Below are 21,946 nucleotides of genomic sequence, written 5' to 3' on the forward strand. Positions count from 1 at the left end.
GTTCCGGAATGGGAGAGGCCACAACGGTGAGAGGCCTGCGTACCGCAAAAAAAAAAAAAAAAAAAGTTAGAGTCAAAGGACATTATCCAAAAATAAAACAGCCCTTTTCACCTCATATATTTTCACTGATTAAATAAATATACTTTCTAAAATAATGAATGTGAATATATGTGGCCAACTAAAAAGTATAATATACACTCGAGGAATTACTTGCATGTCATATTTCTTAAAATCCCATTTTAAGAAATGTATAGAAATCCCATTTGCTCCAAAGAAGATACCTAATAATATACATTTTTATAATTACTAACATATATTCTTTTGTTTTGACTTAGAATTCTTGAGTTGACATGACTTTGACCTGGCTACCTTTCTAAAATTGCTTTCTCATTAGAAAAGTCAGGCTAATGTAACCTGATATGAAAAAGGGGGGTAGGGCTTCCCTGGTGGCGCAGTGGTTGCGCGTCCGCCTGCCCATGCAGGGGAACCGGGTTCGCGCCCCGGTCTGGGAGGATCCCACGTGCCGCGGAGCGGCTGGGCCCGTGAGCCATGGCCGCTGAGCCTGCGCGTCCGGAGCCTGTGCTCCGCAACGGGAGAGGCCACAACAGAGGGAAGCCCGCATACCACAAACAAAAAAAAAAAAAAGGGGTGGGGGGTAAAGATCTATGCCTGTATAATATGGGGCCAGGATTTAGCAGAATGCTATATTTTTTCCAAGGTTTTTCTTTTCTACTTGCCAATATCAGTATATTCTTCTTCCCACAAGATGTTTTATTTGGTTTTTGATAATAAAAAAACTCCTATACTCCCTTATAAGACTATATAACATTATTATAATCTCTCAGAAGAGCAGGTTAAACATCAAACATAAAAAGGATAACAAAGAAAGTCTTGATGAACAATTAGTATTATATATTTGATATACAAAAAAATCAAAACTTTACTACTACCTTTAGGGATTTTTTTGAAAAGCAAAAATCAAATCTTCATTTTTAATTGTGGTACTTTTATGGCAGCTTCTCCAACTTCTTTTGATATATCTGCTCCAAGAGGACATCTGCATCAAAATCAGACAAATCACATTATTTCAAATTATTTTACATTATTTGTTTACTGATCTGTTACTAGTTCTGCAAACTATCTGCTTAGAATTTTGACAAACAACATATGTATCTAGTGTATAACTGATTATATGTAATGGTGGTTCTTGAATACATAAAAATACAGTAGGATGTCAAACCAGAATAATGTGTGAAGGAAGGCTAGAAATCTAAATTGGGTAATTTTTTAAAACCACTTTGAGGTATAATTGACATGTTAAAAGCTATACATATTTAATACATACAATTCAATGAGTTTGGGGTTGAGATGTTTTTGAAAGAGTTCTCTCTCAAATACTGTAAATAAATAAAAACTTGAAACAGAAAAAAAAATAACCAAAAAATGCCTTATAATGCTCTACAAAGCTAACAGGGTAAAAACAGTTTACCATACAAAGTCAGACCTGCATTTATTCCAACTTCAGAAATTCTCCAGGTTTCTACCGTTCTTCTCTGAGGTTTCAAAAGCTGGCTTGCTCCTTTTCTACCTTCCTTTGTCACTGGTGGCAGGAGAGGTTTTAGATCCTACTCTCTTTCTCTGTTCTTCCTCAGTAAATATTTTTGGCCTCAGATTTCTGCTTTTGTACAATGTTGCCCTATACAAGGCTTCAAATGGACCCCAACCTAAAAAAAACCCATCATCTCCAGGCTCAACACTGCCACAAGAAGGCAGTGTTGGATCAGATGGTAGATTCTACCTGAGGCTAGGCCATCAACTTAAGAGATTCTTTCTACTAGTAGTTTAGTCACTACTAACTAAACTCTGTTCATTTATGATCAGCCTTAATAGCCTATGGTTCACATAGGTATAGTTATGTACTAAAATGCTGAAAAGTTTAAAACAGCAGATGAAACACTGCTGAAAATAGAATTATGTTAGATTATGAAACATAATCATGCTTTACTGTTTTTACTATTCCAGAATTAGCTTAGACCAGAACTTGATAATAAATTGAAAAACTGTGCTACTCCTAGGAACTTTGATTTGGGAGAGGAAATAAGGCTTGCAGAAAACAGCTATCTTTTGGCCATTTCTCAGCTGCCTGTGGAGAAGTATACTCACAACCCAGTCTCACACCTGAATGCTTTTTGCATTTTCCTTAAGTTTCCAGCACAGCAACCGATGCTGAGATGGTCCTAACACTGCAAAAGTCCAGGTCATGGACATGGTTTCCATTCTGGTCCCCAATGAGGGAATTCATCATCCTTACCCACTGCCTGTTTCTAAACTATGATTTGTCAACATTTATATAATCTAATGCTATAACAAAAATATTTCTTATACGGTATCTAACACTTAGGTTAGATGAAAAAAATTAATGTACTCTTTCTTCAAGTACCACCAGAGTGTCAATGAAAACCTCAAATATAAATGCAAAATCCAGGCTTTGACTTTTAAAATGCAACTTGCATAAAGATTATGAATGGTACCACGTACTTTGGCTCATAGCGGATGCCTTCTGTGCTGTGTAAAATGCCCAAGCCAGCACGCAATCTTTCAACACCATTCCTAAATAAGAATCAATAAAAATAAAATAACTAGCCCAAGATTTAAAGAAAATTTAGCACGATGAAATGGCAATTAATATTTATAAAATTATGAGTGAAGCACAAACATCCATGGCTTACCACGCAATCATAATGCCGTTGTCAGTGCACAGTCTGGGAGGAGGACACAACAAAGTGCATTGTGTTGCATTTGTCACGATTTCCAGAGCTTTTCGGATATATAAGTTACTTGCAACGCCTCCAGATACAACCTGAAAAAGTTGAGAAAACCAAAATTAACAAATATCACACATGAATATGAGCTAAGCTGTGAGCTAAACCTGGGGGAAGTACCAGCATTATACAATAAGACAATATCACATTTTGGTAGGTGGGTAATGAGCAAGTGATATATCTATATAATAAACATTTGCAAAAGAAACAAAGATCAACAATTTCAATATTACCATATGATCACTTTCATTTTTGTACATTTTCTTCTAACCCTTTTCTCATTACATAGTACAGTATTTGAGACCCTGCAGTTTTCACTTATAAGCATTTTTTTTCATTTTACTACATAATTCTTAAACTATTACCTTTAATATTTGTGTAATATTCCATTTTGTAAACCTACTATTTAAATATTTTTCTCACTTTACAATTTTCAAAAGAATGAAGTTTAAGATACAGTTACACAGGAAATTTATCAAGGCTTTTAAGCACATTTAAAGGGATTTCATCAAAGGAACATAAATCTGAAGGAAACAGCCTATTTTTCCTTCAATAATGACAGCAGTTATACTGCATTTTGTTTCATACTGTAAACCCTCTTTTAAATTCAATAAGATGCAGCCTTGAACTTTTTTGCCATACAGGCTGTACAGATGTCCTATAAAGCTGCCAGGCCTGTATAGGGAATGGCTGTTAAGTTTGTTTTTTTTTTTTTAATTATTTATTTTTGGCTGCATTGGGTCTTTGCTGCTGCACGTGGGCTTTCTCTAGTTGCGGCGAGCAGTCTTCTCATTGCGGTGGCTTCTCTTGTTGCGAAGCACGGGCTCCAGGCGCGTGGGCTCAGTAGTTGTGGCTCATGGGATCTAGAGCGCAGGCTCAGTAGTCGTGGTGCATGGGCTTAGTTGCTCCGCTGCATGTGGGATCTTCCCGGACCAGGGCTTGAACCCGTGTCCCCTGTGTTGGCAGGCGGATTCTTAACCACTGCACCACCAGGGAAATCCCAATGGCTGTTAGTTTTTATTCTACGTGATTTCATACTGTCAGGGATAGCATATGGCATAAAGATCTTTTCATCCTATGCTTAGGGTCAGTTAATCTCTGGGAAGAAAAGTAACATACTGTAAAGGACTACTACTATTCTAAAATTACAAAACTTACCAGTACTGCATTACTTTGACATAACAAGTCTCTCTGCTTGCAAAATAGAATAGCACGATGTGTTCTTTTTGCAATGTGGCAGGCTACTGTGTGCTGTACTGCAGCAGCAATATCTGCAGCTGAAGACAGGATTTGCCCCTTCTCAATACCTGCAGGAATGAGCAGTTATTTTTAGGTACAATCCAGTACTACTTATTTGTCCAACTTTACTAATAAGAAATATACCTTCCTCTTTTTCCTTTTGCATTATCATCTTATCAATAATGTGGTGAAGTCCAGAAAAAGAAAAATCACAATTTTTAGCACGTTGCATGGGAGGTTTGAAATCAAAATGCAATTTATTTCCCTGTTTGGCCAAATGTTCTATAGCCTTCCCACCACTCATGGTGGAGCACTCTGGATGTTTTATTAAAGAAAGTCTTCTTGCTACCTATCAAAAACAAACAAAAATTTTTGTAATGTCATGAAACTGTACATTTTGAAACCAGGGTGCAAAGGAAATGAATTTTACCCTGGGTGAATAAGACATGCAATACTTTTACAAACATGGACCAGAGCTGGTGGTCAGTCAAGACAGACAATCTTGCTGTTCTGACAACCTGATGAATAGTGGCCAATCACTGCCTTCCTATCTACTTTTGCTTTTCTACTGGGGATGGAAAATAGGTTTGAAAATGACAATGACTGCTTAATGATGAACTTCAAAAATAAGAACCTGTCCTATTTCTTCCAATCATTTCAGCTGTTGGCCTCAGGTTTTTTGTCTAAGGCGGTAGGCTTTAAGATTCTAAAACAAAGGAAAAGAAATCTGCTTGTCAGTGGTGTCAGCAGTTGTAACATTTAATAATAGAACTTTGTGCATCTTTAATGTCCTTATGTTATCTTTATATATCCTTATTTCACTTTATTTATTTATTTATTTATTTATTTTATTTATTTATTTACGTGCGGTACGCGGGCCTCTCACCGCTGCATCCTCTCCCGTTGCGGAGCACAGGCTCCGGACGCGCAGGCTCAGCGGCCATGGCCCCGGGCCCAGCCGCTCCGCGGCACGTGGGATCCTCCCGGACCGGGGCACGAACCCGTATCCCCTGCATCGGCAGGCGGACTCTCAACCTCTGCGCCACCAGGGAAGCCCCTTATTTCACTTTTTAAAGGTACATTACACTTCACAAAGCACTTTCTTTCACATATATTATGTTATTTGATTTTAAAAAGTGTATATGCAAACTATTTGAGCCTTTATATACTGATTTAAACCTCATATCATTTTATTCGGAATGGGTAAGAAGGGATCTTTTATAAAATTATGTACTACTTTTTTTTTCTACTGCACATAATTTTTTTCAGTCTAATATATTATTCAGAAATACTTAGATGAATAGCAGTAGTGTATCTATTACTATTTAGTTGAAACAGACACCTTAACAAAAAAGAATAGAGATATTAATTCTTAAATAATTACCTTGTCAAGCATGTCACCTGGCGCTATATCCAAAGACTTTCCAAGAAGTAGAAAATCTGAAACTCCTCTAACTAATGCCAAAAGACAATGACCTCCTGAAATCAAAAGAACTAAAAAAGGAAATTCTACTTTATTTGTCAACCTAATAGTAAGTGCATGAGCCTCCATATGATGAATGGGAATGAAGGGCTTTTTTAACTGGTCTACCAGTTGTAAGCTAAATGATAAGCCTACACCCAAGCTTAAAGCAAGTCCTGGTTTTATGGTAGTTGCAATTGCCGAGAGTTCACTTGGAGAGACTTTACTGGCAGAGAGAGCTTCTTGCACTATGCGTTGAATATTTTCTCTATGAAGCTGTTGAGCTACTGGAGGAATAATCCCACCTGTTCTGAAAGATATAAAAAAACAGCTTTTATAATTTTAAGATTATAAAAAGAGAAAGAAAAAGTATATATTATGGCTGAAGGCATGTTTTCAAATTAACCATTATATAGCTAAACACATTAGTAAGTCAAGTATTTTCAAATTATGTGTGCCTTATAATGTGCAGTACATTATAAGAACTCAATCACCTTAATGCAGTGATTAAGGATGTTATTTAATGTCTCTGACTTTTCAAAACTGTATACAACAAACTCCTATGGATTTGTTTCTTGATAAATGAAATCACCAAAATAATTTTGAGAAGCATTCTAAGGAAGGAGTCTTGAATAAGGAAAGGACAGGATAAAACTGGATTTTAGGAAAATTAATCTGACTGGAAGAAAAGAAATACTAACAGAGAAACATGAAGACAGTTTTGTGAATAAGACAAGTTGTTTTTTTTTTTTTTTTCCCCCCCCGGTACGCGGGCCTCTCACTGCTGCGGCCTCTCCCTTTGCGGAGCACAGGTTCCGGACGCGCAGGCTCAGCAGCCATGGCTCACGGGCCCAGCCGCTCCGCGGCACGTGGGATCCTCCCGGACCGGGGCACGAACCCGCGTCCCTTGCATCGGCAGGCGGACTCTCAACCACTGCGCCACCAGGGAAGCCCAAGACAAGTTTATTTTTAAACACACTGCACTTGAGCTCATGGTAGGACAGTAGACACCTTGAAATCCTGAAATAAAGTTTGGGAATCCAATCTTTAATTGAATTGGTAATTTTGATTCTTGGTCCATGTAGGACAAGCAGTGGATGACCACTCCAAATGTCAAGAATAAAGAATTATAAGGCAAAGTTGTTAGCAAAAAATTTGCCAGCATGTGACTGACCAGAAAGGCAGAGCAAAAATATAGAGGGTCTGCAAGATGTACCTCTAATCTCAAAAAAAAACCCTTCAAATATTGATGTTGTAAGATCTATATACACGGCATTCAATGAATATTTAATAGTTAAAATATGTACTGTGTCAGTCAATGAGGGCAATATTTAAAAGAAATGATCTTATTTCAACACATCCATAATACCATTTTCCTTAATTCTTCAAAGTGACTTTTTCTCCTATATTCCTCAGTTCTGTTAATGGCATCAATAACCTCCTAATCACTTGGGTTTCCAGGCTTATCTTTATCTCCTTTCTTTCCTTACTTTCCACATTTAATTAAGTTTATCACCATTGATAAGGTCAGCACTGTCCCACTGCCACCACCAAGTTCGAAAAGCTCTCATTAACTCAGTCTGTTCAAAGCCTTCTAACTGTACTTCCCTGGATACATTCTCTGATCCTTGGAGTTGTTCTATATTGTGTTGCCAGAAAAAAAGCACAGTGCTGACCTCATCACTCCCCTACTTAAAAGCTTTTACTTTCTTGGAATTTGGGAGACTTTAAATCCAAATCCTCTCCCTCCTACTCATTTCTTCCTCCTCCCACTTGCCTACTCCCCTTCCTTTCTGTGCCTCTTCTATGTATTATCTTCTAAGGATTATGCTAAGCATCAGAGACAAAAGAGATGAATAAGACCATGGCTTTATTCTCAAAGAATTAATTATGATTAATAAAATCAATTAATTAATAATCAAATAATAATTTGTAGACAGTATGGAAAGTGGATGATTAAAGAACAAAGCTAATAAAGAGGCAGTGAAACCATTTAGCCTCAAGACTGGAGCCAAGAGTCCAGGCAAGCGACAATAAGGGCTTGAACTAAGTGGAAAGTGGGAGGAAAAGTTTCAAGAAATATTTGGGAGGTAGATTTACTATGACTAGATGACTGATTTAGGTACAGAGTGGTGAGGGAGAAGTCAAGATTGTCCTTCAGGTCTCTGGCTCGAAAGAAGGAACTCCTCTTCCAAGCAATCCTCTATTATTGCACTTTCCATGCTGTTTTACAATGACCTATTTACCTATCTGTCTTCTTCACTTATTTATAGTAGTAAGAGAAGTACTGTTGTTATTAGTAATAGGTAGGTTTTATTGAGCCCTTGGTATTTGTCAAGAACTGCACTAAATGCTTTAAAAGAATTCACATTTAACCTTCACAACAGTATTATGAGCTGGTTGCCATTATTATCCCCATTTCATAGATAAGGACATTGAGACATAGAAAATGGTGCAAGGTCTCAAAACTAGTCAGTGGCTGAACCAGAATGCAAACCACTTTATATGGTAAGCTGCTCAGAGGAAAGGATCATATATATGTACCCATAGTGCCTCAGATGCTGCCTTGCAATTGTAGGTATTCAATAAATGCTGAGATGCGCTGAGGAGATGGTACCAAATAGCTTATTTGCCTATATATTCCTCTCAAGTGACTCATGCGCTAGCTAAACTAAGTGTTTGTCCAGTACTTTCTCACCTCTTTGCCTTTGCCAGTGATGCTCTCTCAGCCTACAATATTCTTTCCATCCTCTTTCATTGAAGGCCTAACTATCTCTCAAGGCCACTGACCCCTGCAACATGTCAGGTGCTATGCTGGGAACTAGGCATAGTGTAGAGTTAATACAGACGCAGCCCCTGTCACCATGGAGCTGAGAGTCTATTGGGGAAAAGACTGTACATAAGTAAACAAACATAAAAATTATGAAAAGAACTACGAGGAAAATATGCAGGATATGGTATATAGAATAAACAGGGTGGGAGTACCTAATTTAGATTAAGTGGTTAGGGTAGGCCTTTCTGTGCAGCTAACATTTACATGTTCAAATGTCCAATACACCCCAAAATAATGAAAGGACTGTAAAACTGAGGCATGGTAATAAGTTATTGTCTGTACTACTTCTTTGATACTCACTTTATGCTGCCTTGCACTGCTAACTTTCCTTGTAGGTCTACATACCATGTCTCAAAGATTAGGTTAAGCTTCTTGAAGGCAAGAACTTGCTAGTATTTCACTGTGCCTTATTAAGACCTAACACAGTCCCTTTCATATAATACGTAACCATTAGAGGCCTACTCTGCCTCTTCACGTATACTATTTCTAATATTCTGTATTATTTCTATTATGCACCCCACAATCCTATAAGGCAGGTATTATCTTTCCCATTTTATGGATGTGAAAACAGAATCAGAGAGGATCAGGAACTTCCCAAAGTCAGAGCCAACACCAATCACTAATTCATGATTCACACACAGGTTTGTGATCTCAAAACACCAACCTTTTTCACTATTCAGATGTTGTAAATTAATGGCTTGAAAGCATATCTGAACTGTATGGTATTTTAATATATTTGAATTACCTACTAATTTTTAAAATCTGGGAGATATTACCATAACATTCTGGATTTCCATATTCTCTTGAAAATTCTGATAATCAAATACCATAAGGCCTACATTCTTGTATGGCAACAACTGGCTGGAGCTGAGTAGTGACCTCCTATAGATATTTTCCACATTATACCCAGCCCACCTATTTATGTAACCTGCCTGGTGGCCCTCTGGAAAAATCTGAGTGTATAAACCTGGCACCATTCTGTGCTTTAATACAAAAGTATATTATTATTTAAGTACCAATATGAATTATATGTGTAAATGTGAATAGGATTTTCTTTTGCAGTGATTAACACAGGCTAGAGGTCAGGTCATACTTTCCTAGGACTTCAGTTGAGACCATGAAACATACAGGTGGACAAAAGAGGAAAAGGCATGAGGGGAAATCATGGATAAATATTGGAGTTTAGTTTCTTTTTGGCAACAGGATTAGCTAAGGTTGGGACCTTATTGTGGAGCTCCTTAAAAGCCAGGTTGAGGGGTTTAAGGTTTTCTACGGCAGTTATTAGAAACTTTTTGCATGAAAGAAGAAATTAGTTCTTAAAATTTAACTTTTATATGTAATAAATAAAAAAAAATTATTTCATTTTATTTTTCCGAAAAAAAGTGGAAACTATCAAAATAATGTCTACTCACTTTAAATGAACTTCGGTTTGGGAATGTATTGCTTCTCCCAAAACATTTCCGGTTTCATCCACCACAGCAGCTGCTGTATCATCACAACTGGTTTCAATTCCCAAAACTAGTTTATGAAGAAATAGTTTTCCAGGATGAAAATTAAAACTTCTTAGAAATTCATACATATTCCTTTTTGATGGTTTAGAAAAAACTCCTGCTGTCTTATTCAATATTAGCATATTTACTGTATAGATAATTCCTGGAAAAGAATTAAAGAAACAAACTATTATTTGGAACTGACATTAGCCACTAGCCCATTCAGTAAAGCAAAATTCCAAAAACTTGGTTTATTTTTCAATATATAGTTTTATAAAAATTTAGGAAAGTTTTGTAACAGCAAAAAATTTTAGTCTGTAGAAATCTGTTAATATAAATAACAGTATGAATGAATATAATGCTCTTTAAGAGGGAAAACGGGAAGTTAGATATAAAATTTTTAGTATTACTTGCATGCTGTTCTTACCAAACTATTGATTATTCTTTATAAAACAGCTAATGTTACAGTACAACAGCTGCATGGATAGTCTTTTGAAAAGTGCTATTCATTTTTTTATAGCTAAAATTAAGACAAAATGTGGTTTAAAAAAAACAATAAGGGCAAAATGGAACTGATGAAAATCAATGCATTCCATTTCCTAGAAACATCTTTCAAAAGAAAACTTTAATCATTTGGTTGGAAAACAAGAGTTCACATAAAACACAAAGTAAGATTTAGTCGTCTAAGTTTAGAAACAAGTGTTCTCATAAAGCTCATCTTAAAAGAGCATCTCAACTAAAACGACCGTAACCTAATACCTATTTTATCCATTAATTACAATTGTTTGAATTAAATCTCCATTTTTGCCACAGGTTTATCATAACAGGGATCTCCCCAAATCCTCTTTGCCCCCAATAACAGCAGTCCATCATTAAAGCACCCTGGTTTTTTCACACTGCCAAATATCTAGTCTCATGCCCCCCAAATCACCTGTTCTGGAACCTTCTAGATATTTAAGTAGGCTCTTTCCCTATCACACTAATGGACAAAATGGAAAAAAATAAAAGAGCGAATACTAGAACTTTTACTGTTCCACAGGAGCAGAGGGCATCCAAGGATTAGAGATAAGCGACGTATTCACAGAGGACCCCTGCAGAGGATGCAGCCCCAACAGACGCGCCAAGAGAAATTAGACTTATAGTCACTAAATCCAGCCAAGGAGGCTTGTGCGAAGCCCTCCTCGTTCGGGCCAGGAAGGATCCCAAGCGAACCCTGGGCACTTGGGCAGCGCTGGTCTCTGCCTGCTCTAAAAAGGCGAGGGACTCTGACTGGAACCGCTTTTCCAGGCGCGCGAAAGCATCAGTGGAGAGAGGGCTGAGCAGTTTCACCCACCTTCCTCGTGAACGACAGTAACTAGTAATCGTCTACTTTCCGCAGCAAAGCCGATCGACCGTCCTTTCCTAGGCGCAAGGAAGCCCGAACCTGTCGCCCCGGAAGTGATGTCATCAACACGGTGCCCGCGTCCCGTCGCCAGTGTCAGCTGGTATTCCCCTAGAGGGCGTCACTCTTCGAGTAAATATAAGCACAAAGGCTCTCCTTCCCCAGATCGTGCGCTCAAGCAATTCTCCCAGATCTGTAGGTAAGACTTCTAAAAGGTCACACGGCTAGTGACTGATCTAGTGGAGACCGAGCACAGATTCGACTACATAACATTTAGTTCTAAACACTATGCTACATTAAAAGAAAAAAATTTTTTGCCTTAGGCTGGAATTTGGACACCACCGTGAGAAAAGTATGTCTTTGCTTACTCTGGAGGTAAAGTATGTACTTCAGCATAGTATGTACTCCTATTCTTGTACCTCCTTCAGTCTTTGTTTTTTGTATGTGAACTTGTTACCATTTGAATAGATTTATCCCAATCTGTTTTTCTTCCCTGCCTGGCGCTAAGATTTTACTGAACAAGGACTTGATAAATGAAAGGTTGGACAGGGCTGGCACATGTATCTGCGCCTTGCATGGTGTGAAGCTCTTGGTATGAGGTAGGGAAGTCATAGTTATGGTCTAGTGGCAGATGTGTAATTCATAATTTCCAGATATGTAAATTTATAATTATCAGGACATTAGTAAGAATTTTTTTCTTTTTTTTTTTTTTTTTCGCGGTACGTGGGCCTCTCACTGTTGTGGCCTCTCCCGTTGCGGAGCACAGGCTCCGGACGCGCAGGCTCAGCGGCCATGGCTCACGGGCCCAGCCGCTCCACGGCATGTGGGATCTTCCCGGACCGGGGCACGAACCTGCGTCCCCTGCATCGGCAGGCAGACTCTCAACCACTGCGCCACCAGGGAAGCCCTAGTAAGAATTTTTAAGGTAGAACTTAACGTTTATAAAAAATTTCATTTATGTGACAATAATAACCATAATTAACAATAAAGTGGCACTTACTATGTGCCAGGCACTGTTGCAGATTAATTTACTTAATCCTCATAACAATCGCATGAGGTAGTTACTGTCCTCATTTTGCAGATGAGACAACTGGACCACAGAATTTGGGTGATTTGCAGGTTACACAGATGGTAAGTGCAGAGCTAGTATTAGAAGTCAGGCCATCTGCTCTGGAGTGTTTTCTTAACTGACAGAAGATTAAATAGTTCATATTTTCCCTAGGATGTGTTGTTGACCCAAAGGAAGAAACAAGAAAACTTAAGACCTAAAGGTTAAGAAAAAGTAGTCATGGGCTTCCCTGGTGGCGCAGTGGTTGAGAGTCCGCCTGCCGATGTAGGGGACATGGGTTCATGCCCCGGTCCGGGAAGATCCCACATGCCGTGGAGCGGCTGGGCCCGTGAGCCATGGCCGCTGAGCCTGCGCGTCCAGAGCCTGTGCTCCGCAACGGGAGAGGCCACAACAGTGAGAGGCCCGCATACCGCAAAAAAAAAAGAAAAAGTAGTTATCCTGATTGCATATGATAGGTCAGGAGTTTTTTTCTTATACACTGTGATCTATTCTGAACATAAAATCATTCCCGTCTGGCATAGTTTTTCTTGCAACTTGAATTACTTTGTTCCAGTGCTGTCCTCTGCTGTCAAGAGTTATCCCTGTTGTGTTTTTTAGTATCAATAGTAGAATCCTTAACTGGGCACTCTTGGCTGGTGTTGAGTCTGAATGCTACAGTATGTGAAAGAGCCAAACTTTAGGACACATTAGGAAGAAATTTTATTCTTTGAGTGCATGTGGGTGGTAGAAAAAAATGGTACTTACACCAGTCCCACATATTTGGCAAGTGAAGGTATAAAGCTTCCATGTTCTTTATCGTACTGGAGAAGTTATTGCAGGAAAGGCATGCTCTCTGGGGCTTGTCTGAGCTTTCATGCAGATCACATCATATAGTTTGAATGCCACATTCATGGGCATTCTCAAGAAAATATGGCCTAACCACTGTAACTGCAACTTCTATTGAGAGCTCTGAATCTAAATATGTTCACTTTGTCTCTGCTATTGCTTAGCTTTCCATTTGTAAACTTAAGAGGAAAACTTTATATAGAAGAATCTTTACAATACTCATTCCCTAATTATGTCTTACTAAACTGGATTTCATTTTCACGTATCATATATTTATTGGTTCTTTCCTTTGTGCTAGGCAGTTTATTAGTTAGGGATCAAAAATAAAATCATTTTCTATTTTCAAGGAACTGAGTCTAATAATAGGCAATTACAATACAGCATTATGAAAAATGTGCATTGAGAGAAAAGTTGCGGGGGAAGGCGGTATCCACAGTCTAGCAGGACCATGGTGTGATGACTGGGTTTCAACATCTGATTATTTTCTTAGGTTGAAATTGGTTTATCAGATCTGGAAGTGACTGGACTCTGTAGTGCTGAGTCACACACTCAATTTGCTAAGAAACTGCTATGTAAAACCCATAATACTAATGTATTAAGAGAAATGATGGAGGGTCTAGGATAGTTGAGCTTGCTGATCCTCACCTTCTCTGTGTTGATCAAATTACAATGAAAGCCAGATCCAAATTATAACCAGATTGTTTAGCACAATGGAATGGAAGCAATAGAAATGAGTTTGGTGCTTTTAATGGCTAATATTTCAGGCCTGATGCACCCCTTTCCACTTGAGTCACATACCTGCCTTATGTTCTTCATAGGCTGGATTGTGCTAAAAATACAGTCATTTGCCTTTCTCTTTTTTTTTTTTTTTTTTTTTTTGTACACGGGCCTCTCACTGTTGTGGCCTCTCCCGTTGCAGAGCACAGGCTCCGGACGCGCAGGCTCAGCGGCCATGGCTCACGGGCCTAGCCGCTCTGCAGCATGTGGGATCTTCCCGGACCGGGGCACGAACCCCTGTCCCCTGCATCAGCAGGTGGACTCTCAACCACTGCACCACCAGGGAAGTCCTGTGTTTCTCTTTTTAAAGTTTCTTTGCTGACAAATATTTTTTGATGTGGAACATTCTTTCATTAATGGTAATACCATCAATCAGGTCTCATCTTTGGAAGATATTTTGCTTTTTATTTCATTTACAGAATGATTATGCTTATTTTACAAATTTACTGCTTTTTAAAAATTGTGTTAAAATATGTTAACAAAATCACCATTTTAAACAGTTCAGTGGCAGTAAGTACATTCACATTGTTGTGCAACGGTCACTACCATCCATCTCCAAAACTTTTTCATCTTCCCCAGCTGAAACTCTGTATCCATTAAACACTAATTTCCCATTTCCCTTTCATCCCAGCCCCTGGCAACCACCATTCTTTCTGTCTTTATGACTTTGGGTACTCTGGGTACCTCATGTAAGTGGGCTCACACAGTACTTGTCCTTTTGTGACTGGCTTATTTCACTTAGCATTAATGTCAAGGTTCATCCAGTGTGGTAGCATGTGTCAGAATTTTCTTCCTTTTAAAGCTAAATAATATTCCACTGTGTACATACACCATATTTTGTTTATGCATTCATCTGACAGTGGACACTTCGGTTACCTCCACCTTCTGACTGTTATGAATAGTGCTGGTATAAACGTGAGTCGTACAAGTATCCTCCTTTCAAGTCCCTGCTTTCACTTCTTTGGGATATATACTCAGAAGTGGAATTGCTGGATCATATGGTAATTCTGTTTAATTTTTTGAGAATTTGCCAGACTCAGATGACCTTATTTTTCAAGTGTGTGGGGTCTACGTTTTTTGGTAGTAGAGGGAGAGGGTGAATTTCTTTGTTGCTTCCATAAACTCCCTATGACCATTAAGCACCATGACAGAAGCATGCGTCTGATAATTCAAAGGAGGGACAGATGTTTCAAAGCAGGATCATTGTATCAGGTTTTCATGTAGTAGCTGGTATACTCGTATTTTCCTGGGTAATAGCCAATAAATCATCTGCTCTTCTGTTTCCATTTAAAAAATTACAAAATGAAGAAGATAATGCATGCTTATCTTGCAAAATCTTCAAGTTTTTCAAAAAAGTGTTGTCAAAAAATTTATAACTATATAGTTGGAAAGTCAGAATATTTATATATTATAAAATTCCTCTCATATTTTATATTTTAGAGTTCATTCCACAGTGTTAATGATGTAGTTTCTTTACTTATATTCTTGAATTTGAGAAGAATGTATTTTTATCAATGTAATTATGCAGTTAGAGTGAAAGGACATAGTAATAAAATTGGCTTATCTGCTAACTTAAAATTATATAGAACTTTAGAGCTACAGGTTGAGCCACTTTCACAACCATTAGTTGTTTATTAAAGACTTGAATGAGTCAAATAGAATAAATTACACTGCTATACTGAACATAAAATAAAATCCAAATATATTTTTACTAAACTTTTTAATTATGAAATATTTTAGATTATGAAAAAGTGTCAAGAATAATAAAATCAACTTTTGTGAACCCAACACCCAATATAAGAGCTAAAGTATCACCCAATACAGTTGAGCTTTCTGGGTACTGTATACCCAAGATGTTCTGTATACTAAATTTGATGTTTATAATTCTTATACATTCACCTGTAGCTAAACAAAAGCTTTTAAACCCCATATAACAAACTATCTGCTGAATCATTTTTAACTGGAACTGAAATTAGGGAGTAAAATAAAAACCTGAGACATCTCACTACTTTCTGACATCAAGCAAAATAAAGGTTTATCTTTGCTATTCTCTTACCTACCTTACTTCCCTGCCCAGTGCTACTCAAAACTTCCTTTTATTTTACCTAGACTTGTCTTCCCAGTACTAAATTTGTTTACATTTCCAACATCAATATGTAATATCCATGTAACTGTTTTGGGAATTACACTTTTCTATCTGTCCTGTTAGAAAGATTATTAAACTGCATTGGTCTATACTGGGTTGCTGCATTTGTCTTTTGCAGGATTAGCATGAGGGTAATTTGGAGTCATATTTACCAGTGATATATACTAAAACAGGAGACAAACTATAAGAGAAATATATTGCATGAGAAGATTCACCTTCAGCTAGAGAAGATGAATCAATAGGCTAAAATCTAACAACATGGGGATCTATAGAAAAAATAAGAAATCTTAGACTTTGGTTTAATAAATCCATTAAATAAGTACATGAAGGGAAAGCCACCATTGAACAGCGCTACATGTTGGGACTTGAGGTTTTAGTGACCATAAAGTGAATCAGTGATACGTGGCTCTCAAAATAGCTAAAATAATAGGCTGCATTAAAAAAAAGTATCCAGAACAAGGGAAGTGGTACTGTTGTAGTGACATCACATCTATCACCTCTTGTAGTTAGCTTAGGGCTATATAATAATAAATTGCAACTTACAGCAGAATTACCAGGATAGTGGGAGAAATTTGAAACCATATCATACGGAAAATGGTGAAGGCTCTGGTAATATTAGTGCTGTTGATAACAGTTTAAAAGTTAACTAATTGAAGAGTTATACAGAATAAGGATTAAATTTTGGCTCATTGTAAAACATGTTATAAATTTCATAACAAAAATGCAGGCTTGTAAATTTTAAGTCTTCCTTTATTAGTGCTAACACAGAACTGAATAGAGGTGTCAATGAAACTGAATAGAGGGTCGATGAAAATTCAAGGTAAAGGATGGGGCTGAATACAGCCTCTAAGGTCTGTTCTAACTCTTAGCATCATATAGTTTTGTAAGGCTAATTCATACAGATATTAGTTAAGGAGATAGCTATGCCCCTTCAGGATCTTTCTAGTTTAATTGACAATAGTGACATAAACCTAAAAAATACCATTCTTATGTTTAAAAAAAAAAACAAGGATGGGGCAAGTCAAAAGAACACAGGAGTTAACTTGGGAAGTTCCACTGGGAACTCCCAATGGTCAAAGATGGGGGACAGTTTTAGCAACAAATTAATAATGATTATAATGGATTATAAACCAAAGAATAAAATATCCATGAGTCCATAATATAAATGATTGAATAAATAAATGGAAGAGAAAGGAAATATATGCCTTACAAAAGAATTCCAATAAATACATGTAGAAGGAATGAGGGAAATAGAAAACCACCACTGGAACTCCACAGTAATAACTGCTGCAGGAAAGATTCACCAATGAATGCTAAAGTCAGTAGTATTTTTGAGCTCATGCCTATTAAGAAATTGATTATTACGTGTCCTGACTTGAAATAAGGAGCAATTATAGCATAGCAATTGATTTTGTTCCAAACAATAGTCATTATAGATTTTGTTTAAAAAAAAAAGTTTTTGTTTTACACTAAACTCTACCAATTTGTGAAATGGGGAACAGTTTTCATATTCACCATTCAACCATTCACTAGGTTTTAAGGCCAAAAAACCGTGAGTCATTTTAGTTCCCTTCCTCCTACTCACTTTCAATATACCAGTGTTTTGTGAGCTGTACTTGCTACGTATATCACATATCTGACCACTTCTCACCACTTCATCAGCTAATTCCCTAGTCTGAGCTACCTCTTGCTTGTTGTAGCTATTCTTCCTGCTTCCCATTCCCTTAACAGTTTTTTTTCAACATTAGCCAGTAGCCTTCACAAAACAAACAAAAAACCCCAGATCCCTTTACTCTCCTGTGCAAAACTCTCCAATGGCTTTGTCAAGCTTAGAATACAATTTGTTCTTTACCTTGGTCTATAAAGTCCTTTATTGATCTGACCCCTACCTACTTCTCTGAGCTCATTCTCATTGCTTATTACTCCTTTCCAGGCACAGTGACTGTCTGATTTTTCTTCAAACACACCACCCTCATTCCTGCCCCAGAGCTTTAATATTTGCCATCACCAGTACTGGAAAGTCTCTTTCCCCAGATCTTTGTACTCCTTGCTCCTTTACATCAGGAAGGTCTGTGTCTAAATGTCACCTTAGTTAGGATATTTAGGGAAGACTTTTCTGAGGCAGGCTCCCCTGCCTTTCACCGACTTAATTTTTTTTCCCTATGGCATTTATCACTATGTAAAATAATATTATTTGTTTACTCATTTATTATCTGTTCTCCAACTTGAATGTAAGCACCTAAGGGAAAGGACTTGGTTTGTCTTGCTTACAAACTGTATCCACAATACCTAAAACAATTCCTACAACAGAGTGGGCCCTCAAGTATCTACTGAATAAGTATCTTTAAAACACTGAAGGGCAAAAGTAGGCAAAACAGCAGAAGACCTGTATTAGAGGCAGATTTCTATCTCTGAAGTCTGTGCAAAAAATATAAGCCTTTTGAAATAAACTTAAAAATGAAGAAAAACAAAAGAATATTTTTTAGCTACCTTAATTTTACAAATTCAGCTGCTTTAAAAAAAAACTTGAAAAATTTAAGTGTAACTCGATGACTGACTTTGGAAAGCTTTTGCAATAACCTTACACCAAAGAAAAATTTATTAAAGTATAGATTACTGGTTATTTAAAAATACATGAGAAAAGACAAACATACAAAGGCATTATCATACAACTGATTTCTAAACTCAATACTTTTGAAATACAAAACAATGATCATTACCCCCAAAAGTCAGTTTGAAACATATTGATTTTTAAGTCGGTATTATAATTCTTTTCACTCAATTTTGCTTACAAATGTTACTAGGTTTTTCAGTTTCGTCACATATCAGAACTTTTTTTGACATATTTCTCAAAGTAGAATATAGTTATTTCTTGCAATTAATGTCAGCAACTATAGAAAGCTTCTCTTAAGTCACAAGGATTCAATATGGTTGCTGCTTTGGAAATAGTTACCATTCTGAGTTATCTATACTAAGATTCATGTATTGACAGGCAAAATATTAATGGGAAAAGTATGGAGATTGAGAGCAGGATGACTAAGAAAAGATGGTATCTTTTACTGCAGACCTGCTAAAAAAAGACTCCATTATTTACTCTGATAGTATTGCTAGAGAAGCAGTTTCTGCCAGATCACAGGTTGGCTATGTAGTTGTCCATTTTAAATTTCCATCGCTAAAGAATGGCAGACTTCAACAATTAGATTGCTCAACCAAATAAGCAGACCTTTAAGTTACCATATACTTTAATTACGAGAAATAAGTTATTTTCTTAATTGGTTTAGCAGCCTTGTATCTGGAAAGGCAGCAAAACCAACTTTGTTCCCAAATTAGAAGGCCGACTCAGAGGCTGCTTCTAAGGTGCCTAACTATCTTCTATCATCAATCAGCCGTGAAGGTGGACCTTCATGAACTCAGTAACTTAATAAATGTAAAAATGAACTCATCTATCAACACAATGTTGAGCCTGCAAAACCAAAAAAGTACATTCATAAGGTAGGAATTGGTTTGTATAAAACAAGAGGATATATATCCTCTTATATAACATAAAAGGGATATGCATGGTAATAAAAACAATCTATAATAAAGTTGTAAAGAAATGATTCTGGTTTACATGTAACTCTGCTTAACCTGACCATGACTGAATGATTAAACATTTTCTTCTCCTAACATAATGCCCATTCATTATAAGCTAAGCTGGACTTAGTTTCTTATAAATCTCTTATTTCCTTGGATTTATCTACTACACCCTTACTTTATAGCCATTTAACTTATAAGCTGGGCCTGCCCAGCCTGCCTCTAAAGCCTCTCTTCAGAAGGATACCAGATGCATTAAACAAAGGCATCTTCTCGTAAGAATCTGCACTTTAACACAGCATATAAAGAACCAGCAATTGGTTCTCTAATGTAGCTACCTCTCATTTCACATTATCACAGAAACAGTGCAGTTTAGTAACCATTCCTTCCGTACAGAAAACTCAGTAGCTGTAAAAATTTTTGTTGTTTCAAAACACATTTCAATACTTATTAATTCCAAAGATCCGAACACCATGTAGCTGTGGCATTTTGGGAATCAGCACACTCAGGAGAGAAGCTGTGTTCAAGATGAAGTGAGTTGGATCATACTTCGTATAGAAACTTGCCAGAAAATATCTGTAGAAGTAAAAGTTAAGAATATATATATAACATCTAAAAGTGAAATTACTTAGAATTTTTTAAATATTTAAAGGTAGGAAAAAGGCCACTGAAACATAAATACCTAAAAGCAGAACCATTTTTTTGAGCACTAAAACAAGAGCAAAAAGTTTTAGTTTGGGGGCCTAAATTAATTTTATTTGGGATTTAAACATTTGTTTAATGGAGGCATATATGCACATTTTGCTTTTCTGCAATCGTGTTAAATGTATTTAATGCAAGACAGTTACTACTGTCTTTAAAGCAGAAGGCTTTCAAGCTAGTGTTCATGTGCTTCCTGAAACTTCAGGTGTAGTTTTGTATCTATGTGTATATATCTGAAGAGAAAGTCCAGATTCAAAGCATCCATCATATTCTCAAACGGTTTTGTGACCCACCAAAAGGTTAAAAACTACTGCTGTAAAGTTGTGAAAAACGGGTGTTAGTGCATTAGTAGAGTTTAGCATCTTTGAAAGAAAACAAATACTTGATTGCCCTTTTGATGTTCTCATTTCCATACTGAAGTTGAACAGGTATATAACCAGTATAACGGGAAACCTGAGAGACACTATTGTAAAATTCCAGCTATTTTGCTATAACCGAACATATGTACATACGTACATATATTCAAAGACATCCAATATCCGAGGATTTGTTTTAAGGAGCCTAAGCCACCTTTAAGACCACACATCATCGAGTAAGAATGCCTAGTTTGACCCAAGAGTACATCAAAATGAAGACACATCATGAGGCCACTAAAAGAGTATCCTAAAACATCATACCTTACTTGATGATAACTAAGAAGTTACTATGCACAAGGGTGTTTGTCTAATTAGTACTTTTAGAGTATACAGAAAAGTATTTTAATAGTGTTTCCTCTAAAGGAGTGATAAATATCTTGTGTAATATGGTTAGAAAAGAACATCTATTTTCCAAGTACAACTAAAAACATCAGAGAACTGTACACATTTTCAGAACCATCTAAATTGAGAAATTCTATACTCTTCCACCTATTTCACAAACTATAGTCAGAAAATTCATTCTTGAGAATAAACAGTATTCCTCAATCCTTACTTTAAATCCTGTCTTCCTGCTTTCATATACTTGAAGACTGTTTTCATACTTCCTTAACTGAACAAAATAGGATACCATTTACATTCAGTAAGCTCATTTAATTTCCCATCATCATTACAGGTTTAATCTGTAATCTGATGTTAGAAATAATAAATCTTCTTGGAATGGCTTCTTCTCCTCATAGCATATGTCTCCTTTATGTCTTTTAATAAAAACTGATTGTGTGTGTGGATCATATGAAAATTACTTGACTCTTACAAAAACCTACACAACCCTCCAAGGGGATGCAAAACCCAGGTAGGAATCAGTGTGGTAGCATTTATCTGCCAAAGGGTATACTAGAAAGAGACCTGTATTAGAAGCTAGAAGTTTAGGGTTTAACCTGGGCTCTTAATTCCAACTAGCTACAAGAGCTGGATGAAGATGATGCATTTGAATCTGTTTCTTTATCTAAAAATCTGGGATAATATTACTCATCCTACCTACCTGACAAATGATCAAATAAGGAAATGTAAATGCACTCTGAAAAATATCAATGCTACACAGATGGCTTTAATGCTGTTTCCTCAGTTGTATAAGGAATTTAATCATAGAATATTTAAAATCATACCTGTTGGTCAAAAGTACACTTTAAGAAATATGGGTGTTGTACACAGGT

At 36.9% G+C, this 21,946-nt stretch overlaps 2 protein-coding genes across 15 annotated transcripts in view; one reads left to right on the forward strand and one right to left on the reverse strand.

The window, feature by feature from the left end:
* On the reverse strand, positions 1-11,266 carry OSGEPL1 (O-sialoglycoprotein endopeptidase like 1). 2 transcript variants are annotated; one of them, XM_028480075.2, is made up of 9 exons: positions 11,180-11,266; positions 9,769-10,009; positions 5,446-5,833; positions 4,206-4,233; positions 3,981-4,129; positions 2,730-2,860; positions 2,539-2,610; positions 951-1,057; positions 1-35 (listed from the first exon to the last, which is right to left on the reverse strand). In XM_028480075.2, exons 2-8 carry the CDS (start codon positions 9,987-9,989, stop codon positions 979-981), a joined length of 1,068 nt encoding a protein of 355 aa, XP_028335876.1. In that variant the 5' UTR covers positions 9,990-10,009; positions 11,180-11,266; the 3' UTR covers positions 1-35; positions 951-978. The 2 variants fall into 2 exon arrangements, with proteins under 2 accessions (XP_028335876.1, XP_028335877.1); XM_028480076.2 differs by having other exon boundaries at positions 4,206-4,410.
* ANKAR (ankyrin and armadillo repeat containing) overlaps positions 1-20,187 on the forward strand; it is a 96,697-nt gene extending 76,510 nt beyond the window's left edge. For 8 of the 13 annotated variants that reach the window (XM_055089042.1, XM_055089024.1, XM_055089045.1 and 5 more), the window contains 2 exons: positions 11,225-11,426; positions 14,041-20,187. In XM_055089042.1, the coding sequence (XP_054945017.1) occupies positions 11,225-11,426; positions 14,041-14,206 (368 nt within the window). In that variant the 3' untranslated portion in view covers positions 14,207-20,187. Of the gene's footprint in view, positions 1-10,885; positions 11,186-11,224; positions 12,515-14,040 lie in introns of those variants that run through there. The other 5 variants (XM_028479960.1, XM_028479966.1, XM_028480032.1 and 2 more) reach the window with 3 other exon arrangements.
* Positions 20,188-21,946: the final 1,759 nt, after the last annotated feature.

This window comes from Physeter macrocephalus, chromosome 2, assembly GCF_002837175.3.
Source record: "Physeter macrocephalus isolate SW-GA chromosome 2, ASM283717v5, whole genome shotgun sequence".
Classification (NCBI taxonomy): domain Eukaryota; kingdom Metazoa; phylum Chordata; class Mammalia; order Artiodactyla; family Physeteridae; genus Physeter; species Physeter macrocephalus.